The 19739-nt window shown below is 49.1% G+C and overlaps 1 protein-coding gene across 6 annotated transcripts in view; it reads left to right on the top strand.

Annotated features, from left to right (window-relative positions):
* The first annotated feature begins 702 nt into the window (after nt 1–702).
* Nucleotides 703–19739, top strand: part of PPCDC (phosphopantothenoylcysteine decarboxylase) — a 33589-nt gene continuing 14552 nt past the window's right edge. Inside the window, exons 1-7 of one of the 6 annotated variants that reach the window (XR_014957571.1) lie at nt 704–980; nt 2483–2647; nt 6642–6737; nt 8990–9118; nt 10835–11003; nt 13337–13536; nt 13623–14225. Coding sequence is in view for 4 of the 6 variants with exons in the window: in XM_085588494.1 (XP_085444620.1) it covers nt 2495–2647; nt 6642–6737; nt 8990–9556 (816 nt within the window). In the remaining 2 variants the exon portion in view is untranslated. The other 5 variants (XM_085588495.1, XM_021547232.3, XR_014957572.1 and 2 more) reach the window with 5 other exon arrangements.

The raw sequence follows: 19739 nt of genomic DNA, 5'->3' as shown, positions 1-19739 counted from the left end.
GGGGCAGCCGCAGCTGCTCTGGAAAACCTGTGCCAGGGCACAATTCCTTCCCACTATCCCACCTAACTCTGCCCTCTGGCATGGGAAGCCATTCCCCTCATCCTGTCTGTCCCTCAGATAATGAATACTCAGTCCTTTAATCCACTTTCCCCTGCCAACTGTGTGTGGCTGCCCTGAATCCCAAAGGAAAGGTTTCACTCCTGGTGTCTAGCACTTTCCTAGGCTCAGATATCACCCTGTCACTTGAGGGACCCTCAGACCCTCTCCTCGACCCCGTTCCCCACACGCCTTCTACCGCCGAGTTTTTTTGTCTTTTGTTCCGTTCCAAAACCTCCCCACGAGCCAAAATCCCCGTTAAGATTGCTTCTTGAGCAGCCTGAAGCCACCCCCTTGCCCTTGGCGAGATGTCTCGCGTGGGCACGACTGGGGCACAGAGTGGCACCAAGCGCTCAGGGTGGCAGCACTGCCGCCATGACCCGGGACGGGGCCGTGAGGGGCCGCCATGACACCCCTTCCTCCCCCCGGCCGCGCGCGCTGCCCGCACCAATCAGCGCTGAGGGCGGGAACAGTGTGCACCAATCAGCGCTGAGAGACGGAAGCAGTGCGCACCAATCAGTGCGTGGGCGGGAGCAAGGCGCACCAATCAGCGCTGAGAGCGGGAGCAGTGCGCACCAATCAGCGCCGTGCGTGCGCCGGTTCCCGGCACCACCACCCCCCCCCCCAGTTCCGGTCCGCCCCCCGCCGCGGCCCCGCTGCCCTCACGGCCCTCACGGCCCTGCCGGTTCCACCGGCCCTGCCCGGGGCGGTGTCGGAGCGCTGTGTCTCACCTTCTGCGGGCCCCCGGGGCTTCCCGGTCCTGCTGTGCGGCCTTTTGGAGCCGCTTTCAGCACCGCTACCGCATTAAAAGTCGATTTAATGAACCTTTAGGGGCCTGTAAATTGCTCGTTTTCTAGTGGCTGCTTCCCCACAGCTGTGTTTGGGTAAGAGCAAAGCGCGGCCCAACAGGTTTTTTAATCGTTATATTACATATATTACTGTACATACACCTTTTACTATAATCCTCTACTGTTATTTTATAATTTTTACCACTATTTTGCGATTTTTGCCGCTATTTTTATATTTGTACCATTTAAAAATTTGACCTTTTTACCACTGCTTTACTGTATTTACCATTATTTTACTATTTTAATAATTCTTTTCTAATTTTATAATTTTTATCCTTTTCATCATTACTTTATAATTTATAACCATTTGGAAAGTTTCCTACTTAAAAATGTACGTTTCAATACCCAGGCTTTAATTTGTGGATGCTTCAGTAGAATTGTGCACATTTTGGAAGCATCCAAAGGATGCTTTAAGTAGATAATAACTTTTATAATTTATAAATAATCATCATAATCTGATTTTAATTAGATATAGATAAATATGTGAAGTGTGGTGGTGGCATTAAAATCTCTCAGCCAATGTTCTGCTACATTTCCTCACCTCTTAATTACCCTTGCTAATCAGCAAAGCTGAAATTGGGCTTTTAGTGGGAGGTGTCCCTGCTCATGGCAGAGGGTGGTATTTGGCAATTTTAATTTCCCTTCCAACCCAAACCACGCTGTGGTCGTGTGAAATTCCTCTCTCCAGACTCTGAGTTCCTCCCAAATCATCAGCACAGCCTGTGTCCATCTTCTTTCCGCCCAAAGTGATTGCAAACACTTTCTTTGAGCAACAAGGACATCACTAAAATGCAACAAACTTTACTGGTTGCAGTGATTTTTCAAGAACTGAATTTACTCGTTGCTGCTTAATCATTGATTGATTATATTTGAGACACTTGTGTCATTTTCTCCACCGAAACATTAATTCCTGTTTTTTTATCAGTGTGGCAGCAGCATAGGAAGGCCAGGAGGAAGCTGCAGACCTAAATTAGAGCTGCTAGGGAATTCTGTCTAGTGCTGCTGTTAATATTTAGGAACACAGTGAGAAACAAGATTGTGCATGCAGAGAGGCCCCACATTTTTAATTATTAAGACATCTCTGTGCATTTATTAATCACCAGAAAGTACAGAGGGAAAGCAACTCAGCAAGGGTTTGTTTGCTTTTAGAGAACTTGGCGTAAAATTTTATCTCAAATTGATTTATTTATCTGCCCTAAATTCTGGACTGTGTTCAACATGTGGGAGTCTTAATTTTGGAGGGCATGAACTTTACCAGGATGCTTTTGTGGCCTCTCTGCTCAAATTTTAGGAGCCTGTTTCCCAGTATCTTAGAGAAAAATGTAATTAAACATTGAGCTACCCTTAAAGTTCTGCTGGTGCTTGAAATCCTTGTGGGATGAGTGGCACCTGGGGGGTGACCCAGAGTCATCCCATGGTTCTGGCTGGCTCTGGGTCCTGCAGAGTCCAGGTCAGATCCTCTTGGGAATGTGTTGGGGTTGGAGCTGTGCTGGGAGGCTCTGTTAGTGCAGTGTCTTTGTTTTCCTGTGCCTGCACAGCTGCACTGGAGCATGGAGCCCATCTCCCTGCCAGAACCAGGCACTGCTGCAGGAAACAGCTCATCTGTGGCACAGGAAAAGTTCCATGTGCTGGTGGGAGTGACTGGAAGCGTGGCTGCCCTCAAGCTGCCCCTGCTGGTCGCGGAATTGCTGAAAATCCCTGCGGTGAGTGAAGCTGTTGGTGGAGCTTTGTAAAGTTGGAGTTACCCTGGTTCTGAGCAGTGCTCACGTGGCTTCTGCTGAAATGACAAGTTCCTCCTCGGGGCCCCTTAGTTCAAAAATTTCTGTGAGGAGGATTCCACCTGTTTTTAAAAATCCTTTTTTCCCCCCTTTCTTCTTTCTTACCATTTTATATTTGAAAAGATTTTTGCTTTGTATCTTTTCTTTTTTTTTTTTTTCCTGGAGTTTGTTCTTGTCAGTCAAGTTATCAGACGTGGTTGCAGATAGAGATGCTTCTGAAACTTGAAATCTCCAGGGTATTGCAGTTTTCCATGGGTGGGATATGGCTTTTCCAAATGTGATCCAGAAAGGGAAAACAGACCTTGTAAAACCAGAAATGGAGAACACAAGCTGCTGCTGTATAGGTTTGTATGGTATTTTTTTACTGTTTTTTTCTGGAGTAACAGAGGTGCCCAGCAGGGGCCACTGGTGACTGATCAGGGAGGGAAATGTGCCTTTTCTGCTGTAGGATAAAGTTAAACACAGAAAACTTTTAGGTGTTTAGAAATACAGGAAATATTTTGGAGCAGTGAAAGAAAAAAGTGGCAGGGGCAAGAGGGTGCACTGAAATCTGCAGTTTTTTTGACGAGATTGCTGCATGAATATCCTTTGGGATGACTTGGGAGGCTGTACCTTGTGGGCACAGTAGAGGCAGAGAAGGTGTTGGTTTATCTGCTTGATCCAAACTGGAAACGGTGCTGGAGGTGAGGCCTCAGTTAATTTATGATTTAGCCTGATGTGATCAGTGAGGTCAAAGGTCCCAGCCTGAAATAAGAAGGACAAAGAAAAATGACATCAGGGAATGGGGTGACCAGAGCCAGAGATAGAGATCTTCTAATCCTCTCCCTCTTGGATTAGCTTGGCTATTGTCCATTTTCCTTTGCTCCTGGAGCTTGAGACATCCTTTTGTGCAGCTGATAGGCAGAATGACCCGTGGTAGAGGGTGGCTTAAACCCTTTGCTTCTCTCTGAGTGTTTGTTTCATAATTAAAAGCTGCAGACAGCTGGACTCCAGCTCTCTGTGCAGCCCCAGAGGTCTGTGACATCCAGTGCAGACTTTGTGGCCACTGGTTTTAGGGCAGCAAAAGCAAAAATTAGACATCCATGAGTTTATAAAAGCTTATTAATCAAAGTTATTCACTCATTTCTGCTGTGATTCGAGGCCTGCTGAGTCGGTGTAACTTGCCCATGGTGTTTACTGAGTCCTGCACCAGGCTGTTGCATGCATTTTTGTACTGCTGGAGCAGAACTTTACAGAGCAGGCAGGGCAGGAGCAGAATATGGCTTTGATACCAGAAGAGATGTGGTCACAGGCTTGCAACCAGAGTGGTTAGTGTAAATTGATGTTTTGCCTGAAATGGTCTGTGGTGAAGGACTTGGCAGAATGATTTTGCTGCTCATTAAACTTTAATACCTCCTCGAGTAGATGTGACAGCTCACTGCCTTTTGCTTGAATTGTCTTTGACTTGTCCTGGAAGTGTCCAAGGCCAGGTGGGATGGGGCTTGGAGCACCCTGGGATAGTGGAAGGGGTCCCTGCCCATGGCAGGGGGTGGAACTGGAACACCTTTAATTTCCTTTGCATTCCAAACCAGTCTGCGATCCTAGGTTAAAGAAGAGTAAGGACAGACTTTTTGGTGGGCAAAATCTTTTGCTCTTGAAACTCCAGGATGTCACCTTCAGGTTTAAACCACACCCTGTCACTTCATTGTACATCTGCCAGGCAGCCTCTGCCTCAGCTTTTAGGTGCCATTTAACAGAGGAGCTCCTGTGCTCAGGCTATCTAGAAAGATTTTGCTGTCAGAACTGAGAAAGCCATTAAAAAATAACCACATGCATCTCCTTACCCTGAGCAGAAAGGGCTGTGCCAGGAGAATCCTCTATCAGAGACCAGCAGTGTTGCCTGAACATGGGAGAGCAGCTTTATAGTAAAGTTTGGTTTGGAGATTTGGCTTAAGCCAAAGACCTTTAACTAATCTAAACTGTCTCCAGTGAGGGAGTTTGAGTGTGGCTAAACTGCCTTTGCTGTTGAAGATATCAACAGGCAAACAGAGGGTGTGCCAAGTAAATAGAAAGAATAAACTGTGTAGGCTGAAGTAATTCTGAGAACACTGGCCTCGTCCCAGTGTAGCTGGAGGGACTTGAAGGACTTGCTGAGAACGAGGGAACCAGGAGCCCATCCCAGCAGAAAACCTTCATTAGGGAGAATATTTAACTCACAAAACAACTTTCTTGGGGGGTGGTGGGATTTCAGCCGCCAGCACTCAGACTCCTAGAACATTCCTCTGGAATGTGGTGGTCTGGAATGGTAGAATGCAGTGGTTGACAGCCAGAGCTCTTCCCTAATCCTGGGTTTATACTTGGAAGAAATATTTGTTTTTCAATGGTAGCATTTCAGAGAGCAGCCATCCTCCTTCAAACTGCACAGTGGCCTTTAAACCCCTCAAATAAATAAGTTTTCTTGCAGCCTGAGGTTAGCACCTCTCCCCAAGCCTGTGGCACAGTGGAGCGGTGATAGCGCCTTTGTGGGTGTTGCTGCTTGGCTTGAGCAGCTTCCTGTGGGGTGAGGTTAGCATGGAAATAATGCAGTTAGCTAATGCCTGTGAGTGTGATCTTCACGCTCAAAAACACTGTGAACACCTGGCATTCCCAGTCAGGGGTGTTTCAAGAAAAACAGACCTTTAGAAGAGGCAGAAAAACAAATGTACAGTACCAAAAATGTGTTGTGCAGCTGCATTATCCTCTCAGTTTTCCTTTAGAAATTGGGGGAAATTACCAGCGGCTGCAATATGCTGAGGCTGGGATTTTCCACTGTTCCCAGCTGTTCTAGTCTCATAGGATGCAAGGAGTCAACACTGCCTCATTCCCAGTGGAATAAATGGTGTTGGGATCTGGATTCATGTGCTCTGTCACATCGCTGCTGCTGTTGGAGAGAACTTCTTGGAGCTTGGAGGTTTCCAGCAGTTGATTGTAGCAAGGAGTGCACACATTGAGTGCCTCATTAGTTTTCTACCTCAAGGCACTGTTTACTGGAGCTGCTGGTGGGGCTGATTTCTCCCATCTCACTGCCAGATCACCAAAACCATGCAGTGGGTTCTGGGAGTTGCTGGAAGGAGGAGACAGTGGTCAATACCATGGAAAAGGGGCATTTTTCACTGTAATCAGCAGCCTGAAGTTCATCTTCCTCATTACCATTCTTCATAGTGCTCCATCCATGTGTTTTGATGTTGAGCAGTTGAAGGAACGTCCTTGGGAGGAATTGCAGCTGGAAATTCAGCTCCATGTCCCACATGGGCAGTCGGGGCATGCAGAGCTGACACTGGCTGACCTGGTATGTGGAGGACACCTCTGGTTCACTGCCTGTGGCAGGAGCTGTTGACAACGTTTATCAGAGCTGCAGGACACATGGAAAACAGGGAAAAGGCCCCTCTTCCACTTGGGAAGATTTCTGCAGGAGGAAACAAGAGGTTCACCTTAACACCTTTTGTAAGTGGGTGTCAGATAAACACCTGAAGGATGGGATAGGCTTTCCCCAGTAGACACCAATGAAGGTTCCAGTGGCTTTGGAGGTTTATCTGAGATTTCAGAGGGAACCCTCACGTGTTCAATGTCAGGAAATGTCAAGACAGCCACTGCAGAGCCATGGTGAGGAAGTCTGGTGCTTGTTATGAGTCATACTTATCACGCAGTCTCTCTTTGTGGAAGCCACTGGTTTGCTGCACAGAAACTCTGTGCTATGGACTCACCTGCATAGAGATTTTCCATTTTTCTTGGCAGGTGAGGACCTGCCTGTTTTACATAGACATGAAATGAGTTTCTTGCTACTGTGGATGCCTGTGGTGGCCTGGCCTTTCAGCTGTGAACAGGGGAGGCTCTCTGTGAAGCCACAAAACCTTCAAAATTGTTCTCAAGTCTAACCAGTGGTCTTTTTCTTTCTGCTTAGCTCGAGGTGAAGGTGGTCACTACTGAGAGAGCAAAACATTTCTACAATGCCCAGGAGATTCCTGTGACCCTCTATGGTGATGAAGAGGAGTGGCAGGTGAGTTGTTCTTGCAAATAGAAGCATTCCTCTTCAGTTTTCTTGCAAGAAACTACAATTAGTTCTTTTTTAAACCTGAGCCAAGACTCACTCCTTGGTCTAGTAATATATATTTGGAATGTGGCTTTTGAAGAATGTGCTGTAAAGGAGGAGGAAGAGAGAGGCTGCCCTGATGCATTGCGGGATTTTGTCCTGCAGCAGGCAGGGAGGGTAGCAGTGGTCTCTCTCCACCTTAGGCTCAGCTGCTCTGAGAGGAGTGTCAGGAAATGTCAAGACAGCCGCTGCAGACCCATGGTGAGCAAGTTTGGTGCTTGTCATGAGTCATACTTGTGATGCAGGCAGCAGCTTCATTCCCCTTAGCTCAGCTGTCAGGGCTGTGAACATTTCTGCTCCCTGTGAAATGGCTTTTTCTCCTCACTGCAGTTTTACTGACACACATTGAGACTCCTTGAGTATGAAGAGGTTCATTGTACAAGCATCAAGATTTGTTTTTCCATACGTTTCATCCCTGCTTTGCAGTGCTGATCTGAGCACAAGGTGCTCTTTCCTTACCCCTATTCCTGCTCACACATGACCACCGCTTTTTAGTGGACAGAAACACGCCAGTGGTAACAGCTGGGAAACTTTCTGGATAGTCTCTGGAATTGGTGGATACCTACTGGATCCCAGGGTGTTACAGCCTCAGGCAGTTATTTCTGAGGAACCCTCAGTGGGGTGATAGAAGAGCTGCAGGTCAGGCTTTGAGGTCTGCTGGCACACTGGAGAGCAGGCACAGAGCCCTTGTGGTGAGAAATAATCACAGCAGGGTTTGGGTTGGAAGGGACCTCAAAGCTCCTCCAGTTCCACCCTCTGCCGTGGGCAGGGACACTTCCATTATCCCAGGTTGCTCCAAGCCCCATCCAGCCTTGCCTGGAACATTTCCAGGGATGGGGCAGCCACAGTTTCTCTGGGCAACCTGTGCCAGGGCCTCAGCCCCCTCACAGGGAACAATTTCTTCCACTGTCCCATCTCACCCTGTCCTCTGGCAGCTGGAAGCCATTTCCCCTTGTCCTGTTGCTCCAGCCCTTGTAAATAGCCTCCCTCCATCTTGCTGGCTCCTTCAGGCACTAGAAGGACACAATTAGGTCATCCCAAAGTCTTCTCTTGTCCAAGCTGAACACTGCCAATTCTCTCAGCCTTTCCTTATGGGAGAAGTGTTCCATCCTTCTGATCACCTTGATGGCCTCCTCTGGGCTCACTGTGACAGCCTGCTTAGCATGTCTTTATGACATCCTTCTCTCTGACAGTAAAATGACAAGAAAGAATAGAAAGGAGTGGAGGAGGTAGGAAAGGTATTCAGGAAGTTCCAGCTTTTCGGATGCTGCCTTTTTGTTGTGGCTTCCTATGACTCGGAGGAGGAGCAGTCTGTGGCCCTGACGCAGCCAGCCAGCCCATGCTGGCCTGTGGTTGGGTGTCCTCTGGGGAATAGGCACCTGATGCTGTTTGCTGCTTCTCAGGACTCTTTCCCAGGTAACTGAGCTCTTAAGACCAAGGTTCTCTTGAGCAATTCAGGGCTTTAAAGAAAACAGAAATAATCACTCAAGAATCAAGGAGAATTTGTGGGAGTGTTCAGGGGTTGGATGGGCCTTGGAGCAACCTGGTCAAGTGGAAGGTGTCCCTGTCTGTGGAACAAGGTGAGCTTTAAGGTCCCTCCCAACCCAAACCATTCTGTGATTCAAAGAGCTGAGAGAGGTGAGAAGTGCCAAACTGGATAAACCTCATCCATCATGGAGAAAGGCAACAGGACACTGTTCCCTGCAGTACTTAGGAGGATTCCCTTTGCTGTTTTGAGTGTGAGTAGGGTTGTGCATCCTAATTAAAAGTGACTTGGTCAGTTAGGGGTCTGTGCCTCGTGAGAAGCCAGTGGGCAGCTTCATTTCAGTGTGAAGCTTGTAAATCACATGGGTTCCTCAGGAAATGTACCCCTGGTTTGGGCCTGCCTGGCTCAGCTGGCTGAAGGACGGAGCTCTTAGGAATAATTACAAAGCTAAGGGATGCTGTGGATGGGGACAGCTCTTTGCTGTGAGTTGAAACCTTTGGTTATCAGTTGTGGGAATTGTCTTGTGGAGAAAGGATCCCCCCATCGGCTGATCCACTGCCATCCCTTAAATTCCATAACATTCCATAGGAATTCCATCAGGAATTGTGTTTCCTGGGGTGGGATTGATGAGGTGTGTGAGGGTTTGGTGCTGCCCACCTTGTCTCCCCCACAGCTGTGGAAGGGCCGCTCGGACCCCGTCCTGCACATTGAGCTCCGGCGCTGGGCTGACCTCATGGTGGTGGCACCTCTGGATGCCAACACGCTGGCAAAGGTTGCCAATGGCATCTGTGACAACCTGCTGGTGAGTACCCAGTCTCTGCCTGCCACTGCTGCCACCCCTCAGGACTGCCTGACCTTGCCTCTATGGAATTTCAGTGCTTCTGCAGCATTACCAACAGTGAGATTTGCACATTCTGCTCCCCCTTCACCTGCTTCTCTCTCTCTTCCTCAGCATGTTTCCTCTGCTCCTTCTCTTTCCTTCTCTGACCTAATCTGTTCCCACTCATCGGCTCTCTCAGTCTCTCGTCTCATTTCCCGGTCCCTGCTTTGTCTTCCCTGCTTTTTCTCGAGGGTGGTATTTCTTTCTGCCTTCATCCTCTCTCTCTGTCACTCATACACACAAACACACGCTCACTCCCTTTTGAGTTCCACTACGTTTTTTCAATGCAATCTGGAAAGACACCTGTCAGATCAGATAACACTGTTTACTTCCTGCTACTTCACCACCTCCCTCACCTAACATAGCACAGATTCTCAAACATGCTCATGCCCACCTACCTCCCAGCTTCAGCTACAGAGGATTTTGCTTGTTCAGGCTTGTTTCTTGGTATTTAAAGGGCTCTTGAGGCTCTTCAGCCTAATCAGAAACTGTATTAAAAGAGAGTGTGCTTCTTTGCTGGGTGCTGGGGGTCTTCAGCAGGGCTGAATGTTTTGTGGCCAGACATTAACCACACAAAAGATCTCGGGAAGCTGCAGAACTGCATGACCTACAGCATTTTGGGTGAGAAGTGCATATAAATGAACGAAATCCACCCAGAGCAGATCACTGGAGATCTAGAGAAGCCAGAAAGAGCTGTAGGAGTGACAGGCAATGTCTTGTCCTTCTGGTGTGCTGAGGGAAGAGCTCAGGATGGATGTCAGCGATGTGTGGCTTCGCAGGCTCCTGCCAATCTTTGAGAGCCTTGTAAAGGGAAGAGGCAGCTCCAGGAAGGGAAAGTGAGTGCTGGAGGTGCTGGTTGACAGTTCAGAACAGATTCCATCAGATTTCCTTGGACTGGGAAGGGTTCAAGTCACAAGGTATAAAAAAGGATGGATTGGGTTCCTGTAAGGACTCTGTGATCAGAGCTGCTCTCTTGGAAGCTCCTTTGTTTGAAATGCTGCAAAGGCCTGGGGGATCTGATGGACATTGCACTAAGAACAACCAGCATTTATCTCTCCAGGGGGATGAGGTGATCCTGGGTTATCTGGAAGTGCTGAGGATTCAGATTTGATTGTCTGTAGCACACAGGAGCTGCCAGATGCCTTGTAACCTGCCAGCATCTCCTGCAGCAGCCCCATATGTGCTTGTATTCTCCTCTGTTGCATCCTGGAAGCAGCACTGCTTCCCTTGCAAGGAGTTATGGATCCAGCTGGCATTTCATGTCAGAAAGACTCATTGCCAACTTTCAATGTTCAGCTTTGTTATCTGAAGTGTTGCCTCGGGGGTTTCTTTGTAGCCAGTATGATCTATGGCTACCTCTCAGCTTCTCTGTCTTCCACAGTCTGTACACATCCTCTTCGAACTTGGTTTACTCCAGCCTGGGCTGCTGGCTGGAGCAGGGTGGGATTTATCCTCTGGGTAGCCTCCCTCATCTTTCCTGCCTGTCAGAGATGAGCTTGGCTGGAATGTGGTACAAATTAGTCTCAGCCCATGGGTTAGTCCAGCTGCACTGACAAAACAACAGGCAGGCTGGAAAGGTGCAGCACAGGGATGGGAAGGAGTGAGGAAATCCAAGCCCTGCCATGGCTTCTCCTGCAGACTTGTGTCATCCGCGCGTGGGACCTGAGCAAACCCCTGCTCTTCTGCCCTGCCATGAACACGGCCATGTGGGAGCATCCCATCACAGCTCGCCAGGTGGAGCAGCTGAAGGGCTTCGGCTACACAGAGATCCCCTGTGTGGTGAAGAAACTCGTGTGTGGAGATGAAGGTCAGTCCTTTGCTGTGGCTCCTGCCCTTTTCCCTCCCTCATCCTGGAGGGATGTGCTGCCTTTTTCTGTGTGGCCACGGAGATTTTGAACTGCCACAGTTTGTACAAACAAGCTGAAGCTTTGCCTGGTGTTATCTCTTGTCATTAATTTTTAAGTAGTCTTAAGAGCTTCCAGCTGAGCCTGATATTGAAGAGAAATGCACATTTAGGAAGAGAGGAGATCAAAGAGAAGGAAGGTTCTGTGGCGAGGACACCCAGCCTGGGTGTCCTGACTTTGCCCTCTGCTGGGTCTGGGGGCTGTTTTCATTGTGCCTCAGTTCCATCATTGGCATTAAATCTTGTTCCTAAGTGCAGACAGTGAGAAAAGCCCTTTGCAGATGTGGCTGGGGATGTAGCTGGACACACATTTAACGTTTGTTGTTGTTGTTGCCTGGGTTACTTTGTAGCTTCCCAAACCAGCTTTGATTTGGGGTTTTGACACCAGAGTTCAATGAAGTAAAAGAGGGGTGTGGAGGAAGTGCAGACTCAATACATTCAGCTTGCAGTGCTAAAAAATAATGGTCTCATTTGAGTTTTAGTAGCTGCTTTCAATTGAGGTATTTTGACTTTTGGGAAGGGTTTTGTTACAAACCATTTGGATAAATGGATTTGCTTTTTTATTAAAATTTAATTGGTCAAATCTATATAAAACGTCCCCCAGTTCCAGTCACAGCCTGCACAGTACAATGCACTTACTTCTGTGTATCAGCCCTGGCTCCATCAGGATTTTAGCCACCCTGTCAGTCTAATAAACAGTCTGTGATATAGACAGGATGTTAAAATGTCCCTTGTGGTTAAGTTCCAGGCCTGGCTTAGTTTTGGAATCCTTAGGTAGGTGCAATAATTCCATGGTTTTGTACTTTCAGAACTGAAGCCTAAGAAATATTTACAGTTAGGTAAGTGTAGTCAAGTAACTCAGACGCCAGTTGAAATATCCTGGATGATTAGCCTTCCACTGGGATTTTACACATGATTACATCAAATTTCTTCATATCCAGCTCAGCTGTCTTAGTTGTGAGAGCAAACTCCTTCAGGAGCTTGGAGGAGAGGGATGCAGGGATGGCAGGAGCAGCCTCATCTGACTGTACTCCACTTGTGCTCATGAGTCAATTCCCACCGAGATCTTCCTGATGGCAAACAGCAGCACTTTTCCTGGCAGCCTGTAGGGAGATTATGGCAGGGCACTAACGGATTCTATCTCTTTGAAGACCAAACTAGTCTCCACAACTGACTTTTTTTCACCTCTTCCCCTTTTCTCAGGCCTTTTTCACCCCATGGCCTCTTCCACACTCATTTTGGTTTTGTGGCTTCCATCCACTCAGGGGTTTCCCTGGTTTCCACACAAGCGGCACATAGCAAAGCTCACACGTGGTGCAGGAGAGACTCAGTTTGCACCAGTTTGGTTTGGTGATGTTGTGGTTTGTTTTACTCTAGGAGGTTTCTCTTCCTCACCCCGTGTGGTTGGGTCTCACCTGAAATGCACCAGATCCTCACTGTGCCCAAGTTTTACCTGAAGAATTTTTCTCCCTTAGTAAAGAGGGGTTTTAATCAGAAAGTCCAGCTAAAAGAGTTAGAATACCAAACTGAGTTTCTTAACTTGATAGTTTACACACTGCCATTATCTTCTTTGTCTTGATTTCTAGAGCCTGGCATACTGGCAGATTTCCACCTGTAGGCATGTGCTGTGCTGTTGCTTTGCTAAATCTAAAAATCCAGCACTGAATTGCCAGAGGTGTTGGAGTAGTGGGTGGTGGAGGAAGAAGGCAGGCCTTGGAAGTGTTCTGGAAGGGTGTAGCTCTGCCAAACCATGCAGAGGGAGTGTCTCTTGTCAGGTGCAGCTCTTCTCCCTGAGCTTAGGAGAGCAGAAAGGTCCAAATCTGCCTGCAACTTGTCCACAGGATGCTCCAGACCTCTTGGGGTTTACAGGTCTGAAAAAGAGGAAAATTACATTTCCCAGAACTAATTTCTGCTTAGTAGTAAGTTATGAGATTAATTAGCCAGCAGGACAAAATACCAAGAGAGACTCTTTTTCAGTCTTCTGAAAGAGACAAATACCTGTGGGAGAAGCATCTTTCCTCAGCTCCAGGCAAATTAGAAGAGTGAATGGCCTCAGTTCCCAGTGCTGAGTTGAGCACACAAGATTAGACGAGGTGATTTAATAATCTCAGACTTTAAAATTCTGAATCTGAGTTAAAAACTGCTTCAAAGGAAAGCAGCAGCACAACATACATTAGTTGTTCATCTCGCAGATAACCAGGCCCAAAGTAAAAGCCTTTCCATTTTGTTCTGTCCAGCACTCAGCCTTCTCCAAGAGTTGCTCCCAGGATTCAGGCTGGTGGGAATCCACAACACCTTTCTCTAATGGAAGTCCTGTCTCTCAGGGAGAGTCATGGGAATGGTATGGATTTGTCAAGTCTTTTGTATTGACAAAGACTATTTCAGAAAAATACTGAAAATACACAATTTTGAATTGAAATACACCCTGGAGAAGGAGGTGAGATTGGGAATTTTGCTCCACACACTTTCTTTAGGATGCCCCCACCCTGGATTTCACCATGTGGTTTTGCTCTTGCCCTGCAGGTCGAGGTGCCATGGCAGAAGTGTGGACCATCGTGGAAAGAGTTAAAAGGATCCTTGAAGAACGGGACGTGCCAAGGCAGAGCTGATGTTTTGGCATGTAAATGGTGGTTTTGTGCCTTCCTGATGGTTTGGAGATAAACCCAGCAGGAGGCTGGGCTCAGCTGCCCTGGTACCCATGGCATGCATACCTTTAGCTGCTCTTCAACAGAAAGAGCCAAAGCCAACGGTTGTGTTCCAGCTGGTGCAAAACTGAAATGTGGTACCTCACCACAGACTTTCAAAACCAGAGCCAAGATTGTGCTGCTTTAGTGTGGAAAACTCTGTGGTATTTTGGGAGTAACTGTTCCAGAGGCTGCTCAGCCCCCAGTGCTTCACACCTGCTCTGTTCTGGTCAGGCTGCAGAAGGTGTTTCTCGAGAGGAAAAGGCCCTGCAAATTCTGGTGTAGGGTAATTGCAGCAACTTCTAGCAAGTGTCTCCTGGACCATTCCTGCTCTCCAAATCTTGGTCCATACTGGTGCTGGCTGCATGTTCCTCCCAGCAGGAGTCACTGTCCAAAAAGATTTTCCCTCTGGGAACTTAATAAAAAAGAGTTATTAATCCTGCCCCTGATGAGTTGCCTCTTGTAACTGCTTTGGGAGGTGTTCCAAGCCAGTATCTTTGCTAAAGTTGTGGTGGAGAAAAATTGACTGAAAGGAGCTCTCCAGTCCTTTTGCCCTTTAATAGCTGTAGTCTGGAGAGAGATGCAGGTATCATCCTCATTCCAAGGTGTCTGCTGCCCATCTGGGTGCCCCAGTCAGGAAACAAGCAGGCCAGGCCCTCATGGAATGCCAAGGCTGTGTGTTTCCCATATGAATGAAGTGAAACTTCACTTTTGATGACCTTTTAAGCTTGAAAATTAACTGCCTGGCAGGAATAAATTGGGAAATCCTGTGCCCTTGTGGGCCAGACCAGGCAGGGCTTCCCCAGTCCAGCCTTTCCTTGGGAACACGTTCTTGCTCCTGAGGGAATGGGAACTGTGGAACATACTGCTCTAGCAGAGCACAGCTGACCTACAGCATTCATTTTTGGCTAAACTCAAACAAATTTGAAGCCTTCGGTACAGCATGTGCATGCTGCCTGTGGGGGAAACCTCCAGCCTGCTGTGCATGAGGGAAGAGGTCACTAGGTTAGGTTTGTTTAACTTACTCATTCCACACAAATGAAACCTGTGAACCTTCCCTGTTTTGGCTCTTCCACTGACAGAAATCCAAGGAGTCACAATTTCTGAGAAGGATCCTGGTGTGAGCAGAGCATGTGGCTCCTACAGAGGGCTGTAGTGGTGTTGTTGTTGTGATTTCTGCATTTTGCCAGGATTTATGGAGTGACCTGCATCACTTGCTCGTGTTCCCAGCTCCCAGCCTCTCAGAGGACCTTCCCTTAAGCTCACTGACAGTAGCAGAGATGTTTCTGGCTTCCATGAGTTTTGATGTGAATGGTGTTTTTTCTGCTCACAGGACAATGTGTGTTTTGGCCGTACAACTGGCACTTGTCCTTGGGGTTCTGTCGTGGCTATCTCCTGTGCCTGGAGTTGTTTATCCCTCCTCCAGCTCCCTGACTTGGCAGCACAGAAAACCCAACAGAGATTCCTCTATCCCAGGACAAAACATCACATTCCTGATAAGAGCCTTTCTCTCTTCCAAGCCTGCTTTGCTGCCTTGAGCTGCTCCAGAAATGTTGGCAACTGATCTTCTGCACAGTTGCTGTGATCTTTTCATTGGAAGCAGGTTGTGATAGCTTTCCAGGCTGGGATAAACCTGTGCCCAAACCACCTTTCCTTCAGGGCAAATAGAAGAAACAGTTAAGCTCCTTCTGGGAGGCAGGAGTAGCTTCCAGCTTGGCACAGGTACAGGTCCCCACACGTGGCCACAGCCAGGGAGGTGTGGAGCCCGTGAGCAGGAGCTGCACTTTGTAGAAAAGGAGCAGGAATAGAGCTGGGGAAAGCCCTGTTTGCTCGAGGAGGCAACTTTGGGACAGTGCTTTTCTAGGATGAGGCTTGGGGTGGTCAAACTAGGGCTCTGTGCCAGCTTGGGGAATAGGCACTGCCAGGCTCTCCTTTAGTCAGTGTGTTCACCAAGAGGTGTTGAGGGATGGATCCCTCAGGGCATTCAGGCTTCCAGCTCTGTGCGTGACCCAGGTTCACAGCAGGCCCGAGACACTTTCCATGAGCTTTTTCTTTTCCTTCAACTCTTCTTTTTGAGCCACATGCTGATTTTTTGTTTCACTTTCCCATGAAGCTCTCGGATCACCGAGGCAGCATTCCCATGAATTCCTGCTGTGTTGCAATTTCATTCATCCTGTTTGAAACTGTTTCTCTCAGCATGGCTTGAGAGTGATAAAGAGCCCCGACAAAAGCTGAGTGAAGGCAGCAGCCCACCTCCTTTCCTGGGCTTGCACGTGCCTTTCAGCACCCCTGGCTCTGGCTGCTTCCCCCCCATCCCAAACTTGATGGGATCCTTTTGCTGCTAAGATTTTGGGAGCACTGGAGGAGGATAGAGATGCCGTGGTGCTGTTTTGTTCTGGCTTTGATCAGGAGTTGGCTTCCCAGCCTGACCTGAGATGGGAATTGCATCATCTCATGTGCCTGTCCCATCTCCCATTCCTCCATTTTGGGAGCCTACAGCAGGAAAAGAACATTTGAAAGAAGTGACAAAACCTCTGTGTATTTAGACTTTGAGCAGTGGTGTCTCCGTGGTGCACCTGGTGCAGGAGCTTTGCACCCCGGGGCTCCGGATTTGGTACCCGCCCACCCGGGCGCGGGGATGCTGCCCACTCCAGATCCCCAAAGCACGTGAGGTGGCAGGAAGTGGGTTTGTCACCAACCACAGCCCAGCCAGGCACTGGGGGAGGTCACGGGTTGTCTCAGGGTGACAGATCAGTGGTGGCAAGTGAGAACGGGAGGTGTTGGTAGGTTTTTTCCTTTCCTTGCTCTGGTAGGGTTCAAAACACCACCATGAGAAACAAAACTTCCTCCTGTAAGATTTCAGTGACAGTGGGAAAGGGAGATGATCCAAAGTGATAATGGTGGTTCCAACCTCTGCCCTCATGTTTTGCTTTCCATGTGCTGAACTTTTTTGGCCAGCCAGCTCTCCTGACTTGGGAGACGCTGGGAAGCAGCTGCATGACCCTGACTGGTGGTAAGGTGGTTGCCAAAAGACCCAGCAGGGCTGGGCACAGACTCCTTGGCACCAGCAACACAGCTAGCTTAACTTCGGTGGGGCAACCTCCCAATTAAAACTTGCAGGTGCAGGGTTCTTCCCCTGGCCACCTGCCTCCGTGGGTGCTTGAAAAATTATTTCCAGGAGTAATTGAGCATAATTAGAGTTTGAAATCCCTGGAGCTGGGATGCTCAGAGATGCACAGGGGACTGAAATGATCTGATGGGGCAGTTCCCTGCTAGGTCTCACCCTGAGGTTTTATTAATGGGATCTCATGTTGTCCTTTACATGGAGATGGAGTTTTTTCTCTGGGAATGCTGGCTTTGGTGTTGTACCTCACTCTTCTGATTCCAGAGAAAACAGAAAAAAGGGGATGGAATGACCAAAAAGCCTTTGTGCTGTCCAGTGAGATGAGGAATAAAGGTCACTTAGTCATCACAGTAAAGATAAAATTAATATACTCTTGACCACAGGCTCCTGGGATCCTAAAGGGAAACGAGCTCTGGATGGAGACTCCTAAAATGAGGTTCAAAATCAGGCTCTAGCAAGTGTGATCACAAAGACCCCTCAATCTGAAATCAGGAAGTGCCTGGGTGCCCCCAATCCCCTGTCCCATGGCATTCAGCCCCTGGCAGGTCATCATTGGCCACTGTGACCTGTGAGGGGAGAGCACCCCGGTGACCCTTTGTCCCCCTGGTCCCACCAGAGTATCCAGAAAATCCCTCCCCCATCCTTCTTCAGCAACGGGTGAGCGTGCCAGGAGAGGCAGTGCCAAAACAAGCTGGGGGAGGGCCAGCACAGCAATAAAAGCTTTATAAAAGGGATTTATTCCTCCATGGTTCCTTGGATGGCTGGAAGAGCCTTTCCCCAGGAGAACTGTACCTCCAAGAGCAGCCTGTGCCCCCAGGCCTGGCTCTGCTCTGTCTCGCTTGATTTCCAATGGGTGCCTGGGTGGTTTATAGTTTTGGAGAAATATGATTCATGAACTCCAGTGTGATAAGAATGAGGGAGGAAAGAAAAGCCACGTCAACCTGAAGGAATGTGGCTGGTAGAGAGCCCAGCCTGCAGCTGGCAAAAGCCCTGGGAGAGAAGATCAGGCGTAAAAAGGGACAAGATGAGAACCTGTGCCTGAAAAAGTAGCTGAAAGCCTCCCACCCCTGCTTCAGGGTCTCTTGTCCCCCAAATACACTGCAGCTCTGAGGCCATGGGATGGCTCCAGATAAACTCCACGGATGTGGGTCAGCCAAACTTCCTAACTGGATATAATTGATGGCCCAAGCTGTTGTGTTTGCACAGGACTGACTGTGCTGCCCGGGCTCCAGACCACTGCTCTGCTTCCCTGAGGATCAGGACCCAGCATGGGGTCTGGGAGCCATGCCAGCCATCCCAAAGCAAGTTCCTGTGTGAGTGGCAGGCAAGGGAAGCATTGTCCCTTTGTCCCCCTGCTCTGCTGGGCAGCACCGTGTGCCTGCTAGGCAACATGGCTTGGGCAGCTGATGCCATGCCCAGATTTCCTTCACCAGTGGGAATGAGGGTGGCAGGGAAAGCCCTGATCTGGTTCTCGGTGCCTCCTGTGCAAACACACCATGTTTGCCATCCTGGCAAACACAACCCCTTTATAAAGGCAGCAAAATCTGGCTGTGATGAGAGAACACGGCCATTATCAGAAAGAATTCCAGCTCTGGGATGTGCCAAGGCACACACAGGCAGACCTCTGCCCCTTGTTCCCATCCAGAATATCCTTCCTGAGGGCGGGGAGCTCCTGCTCTTGCAGCATCCCCAGGGAGTCTGTATCCTGCATGCCCTCGGGGTGAGTCTGCTCTGAGATGTTCTGGGTGGATGTTATTTACAGCAGCATTTTTCATTGATAGGAAATCGCTCTTGGTGCCGGTAAAAAGCTGCTGGGGTGCGGGCAGGGTGCAGCTGGAGCACCCAAATGCCTGCAGCCCGTGAAGCCCGCCAGTTGCCTCAGCACAAAGTCAATATTGACCTCCGTCAGCGCTTGCACGCAGCGCCACTCCCGCTGCGCAGCAGAACAAAGCCCAGCGCGTCCCTCCAGCACCGCCTCTCTGTGCCGGCTCTTTAAAAATAATCATCATTAAATTGTTCGGTCTGCTGGGGCTTTCTTGGAGGTCAAATAGCCGGGGAAAGTCATGGAGAAAGAGAGCTCCAGCTGCTCTGCTTTCTTCTCCTTACCCTTCTCTCCCTCCCCTGACCCAGCACCCATCCTCTCCCAGAGCACCCATCCAGGCTGGATCACTGCAGGGAAGGGACATCGCTTCACATCCCTGTCACATCCCCAGCTCCTCGGAGGGCACGGTCGTGCCAGAGCCGGGACATGGGAACTGGCAGCGCCCCAGGGACATAAAAGCTGAAGTGCTTGGAAGGCTTGGCCTCCGTAGGGGGAGGGTGATGGGGGAGCGGAGAGGAACCAAAACCCAGTAGTGGAGGAACAGGCGGAGGGCAAAGGGGAAGTGAAAGCAGCTGTGATTACTGAAAGCTCAGATGTGAAAGAGTGGGAGCACTATCTTTGGGGCTCTCACTTCCCTGTCTGTGCAGGTTTTCTTGGCTTCGGGCTATTTTTAACCCCGTTCCTGTCTTTGCTCATAAATTCCACCCTGGGGTGGGTGGGGTTGGTGTCACTGGAGGTAAGTGCCACATGTGCGGTCAGAGTTTGGAGTTTGGGGACTGCCGAGCATCCCTTCATGGTGAGGTTTGGGGGTCACCAGCATCCCTGCATGGTGGGGTTTGGGAGAGGTCACCCTTTTGGGGGAGTCACCCAGGATCCCTGAATGGTGGGGTTTGGGGGGTCAGCCAGCATTCCTGAGCTGCTGAGTTTTGGGGACTGTTCCCTGCCAGGGATGCAGATATATCCAAGCTACATCACCCCCTCCATCCCCTTTCCATCCCATGGCACATGGG

The sequence above is a fragment of the Lonchura striata genome, chromosome 10, assembly GCF_050655825.1.
Source record: "Lonchura striata isolate lonStrDom1 chromosome 10, ASM5065582v1, whole genome shotgun sequence".
In the NCBI taxonomy this organism is placed as follows: domain Eukaryota; kingdom Metazoa; phylum Chordata; class Aves; order Passeriformes; family Estrildidae; genus Lonchura; species Lonchura striata.
Note: the sequence above shows the minus strand (reverse complement) of the source record. Positions and strands in the feature narration are given on the sequence as shown.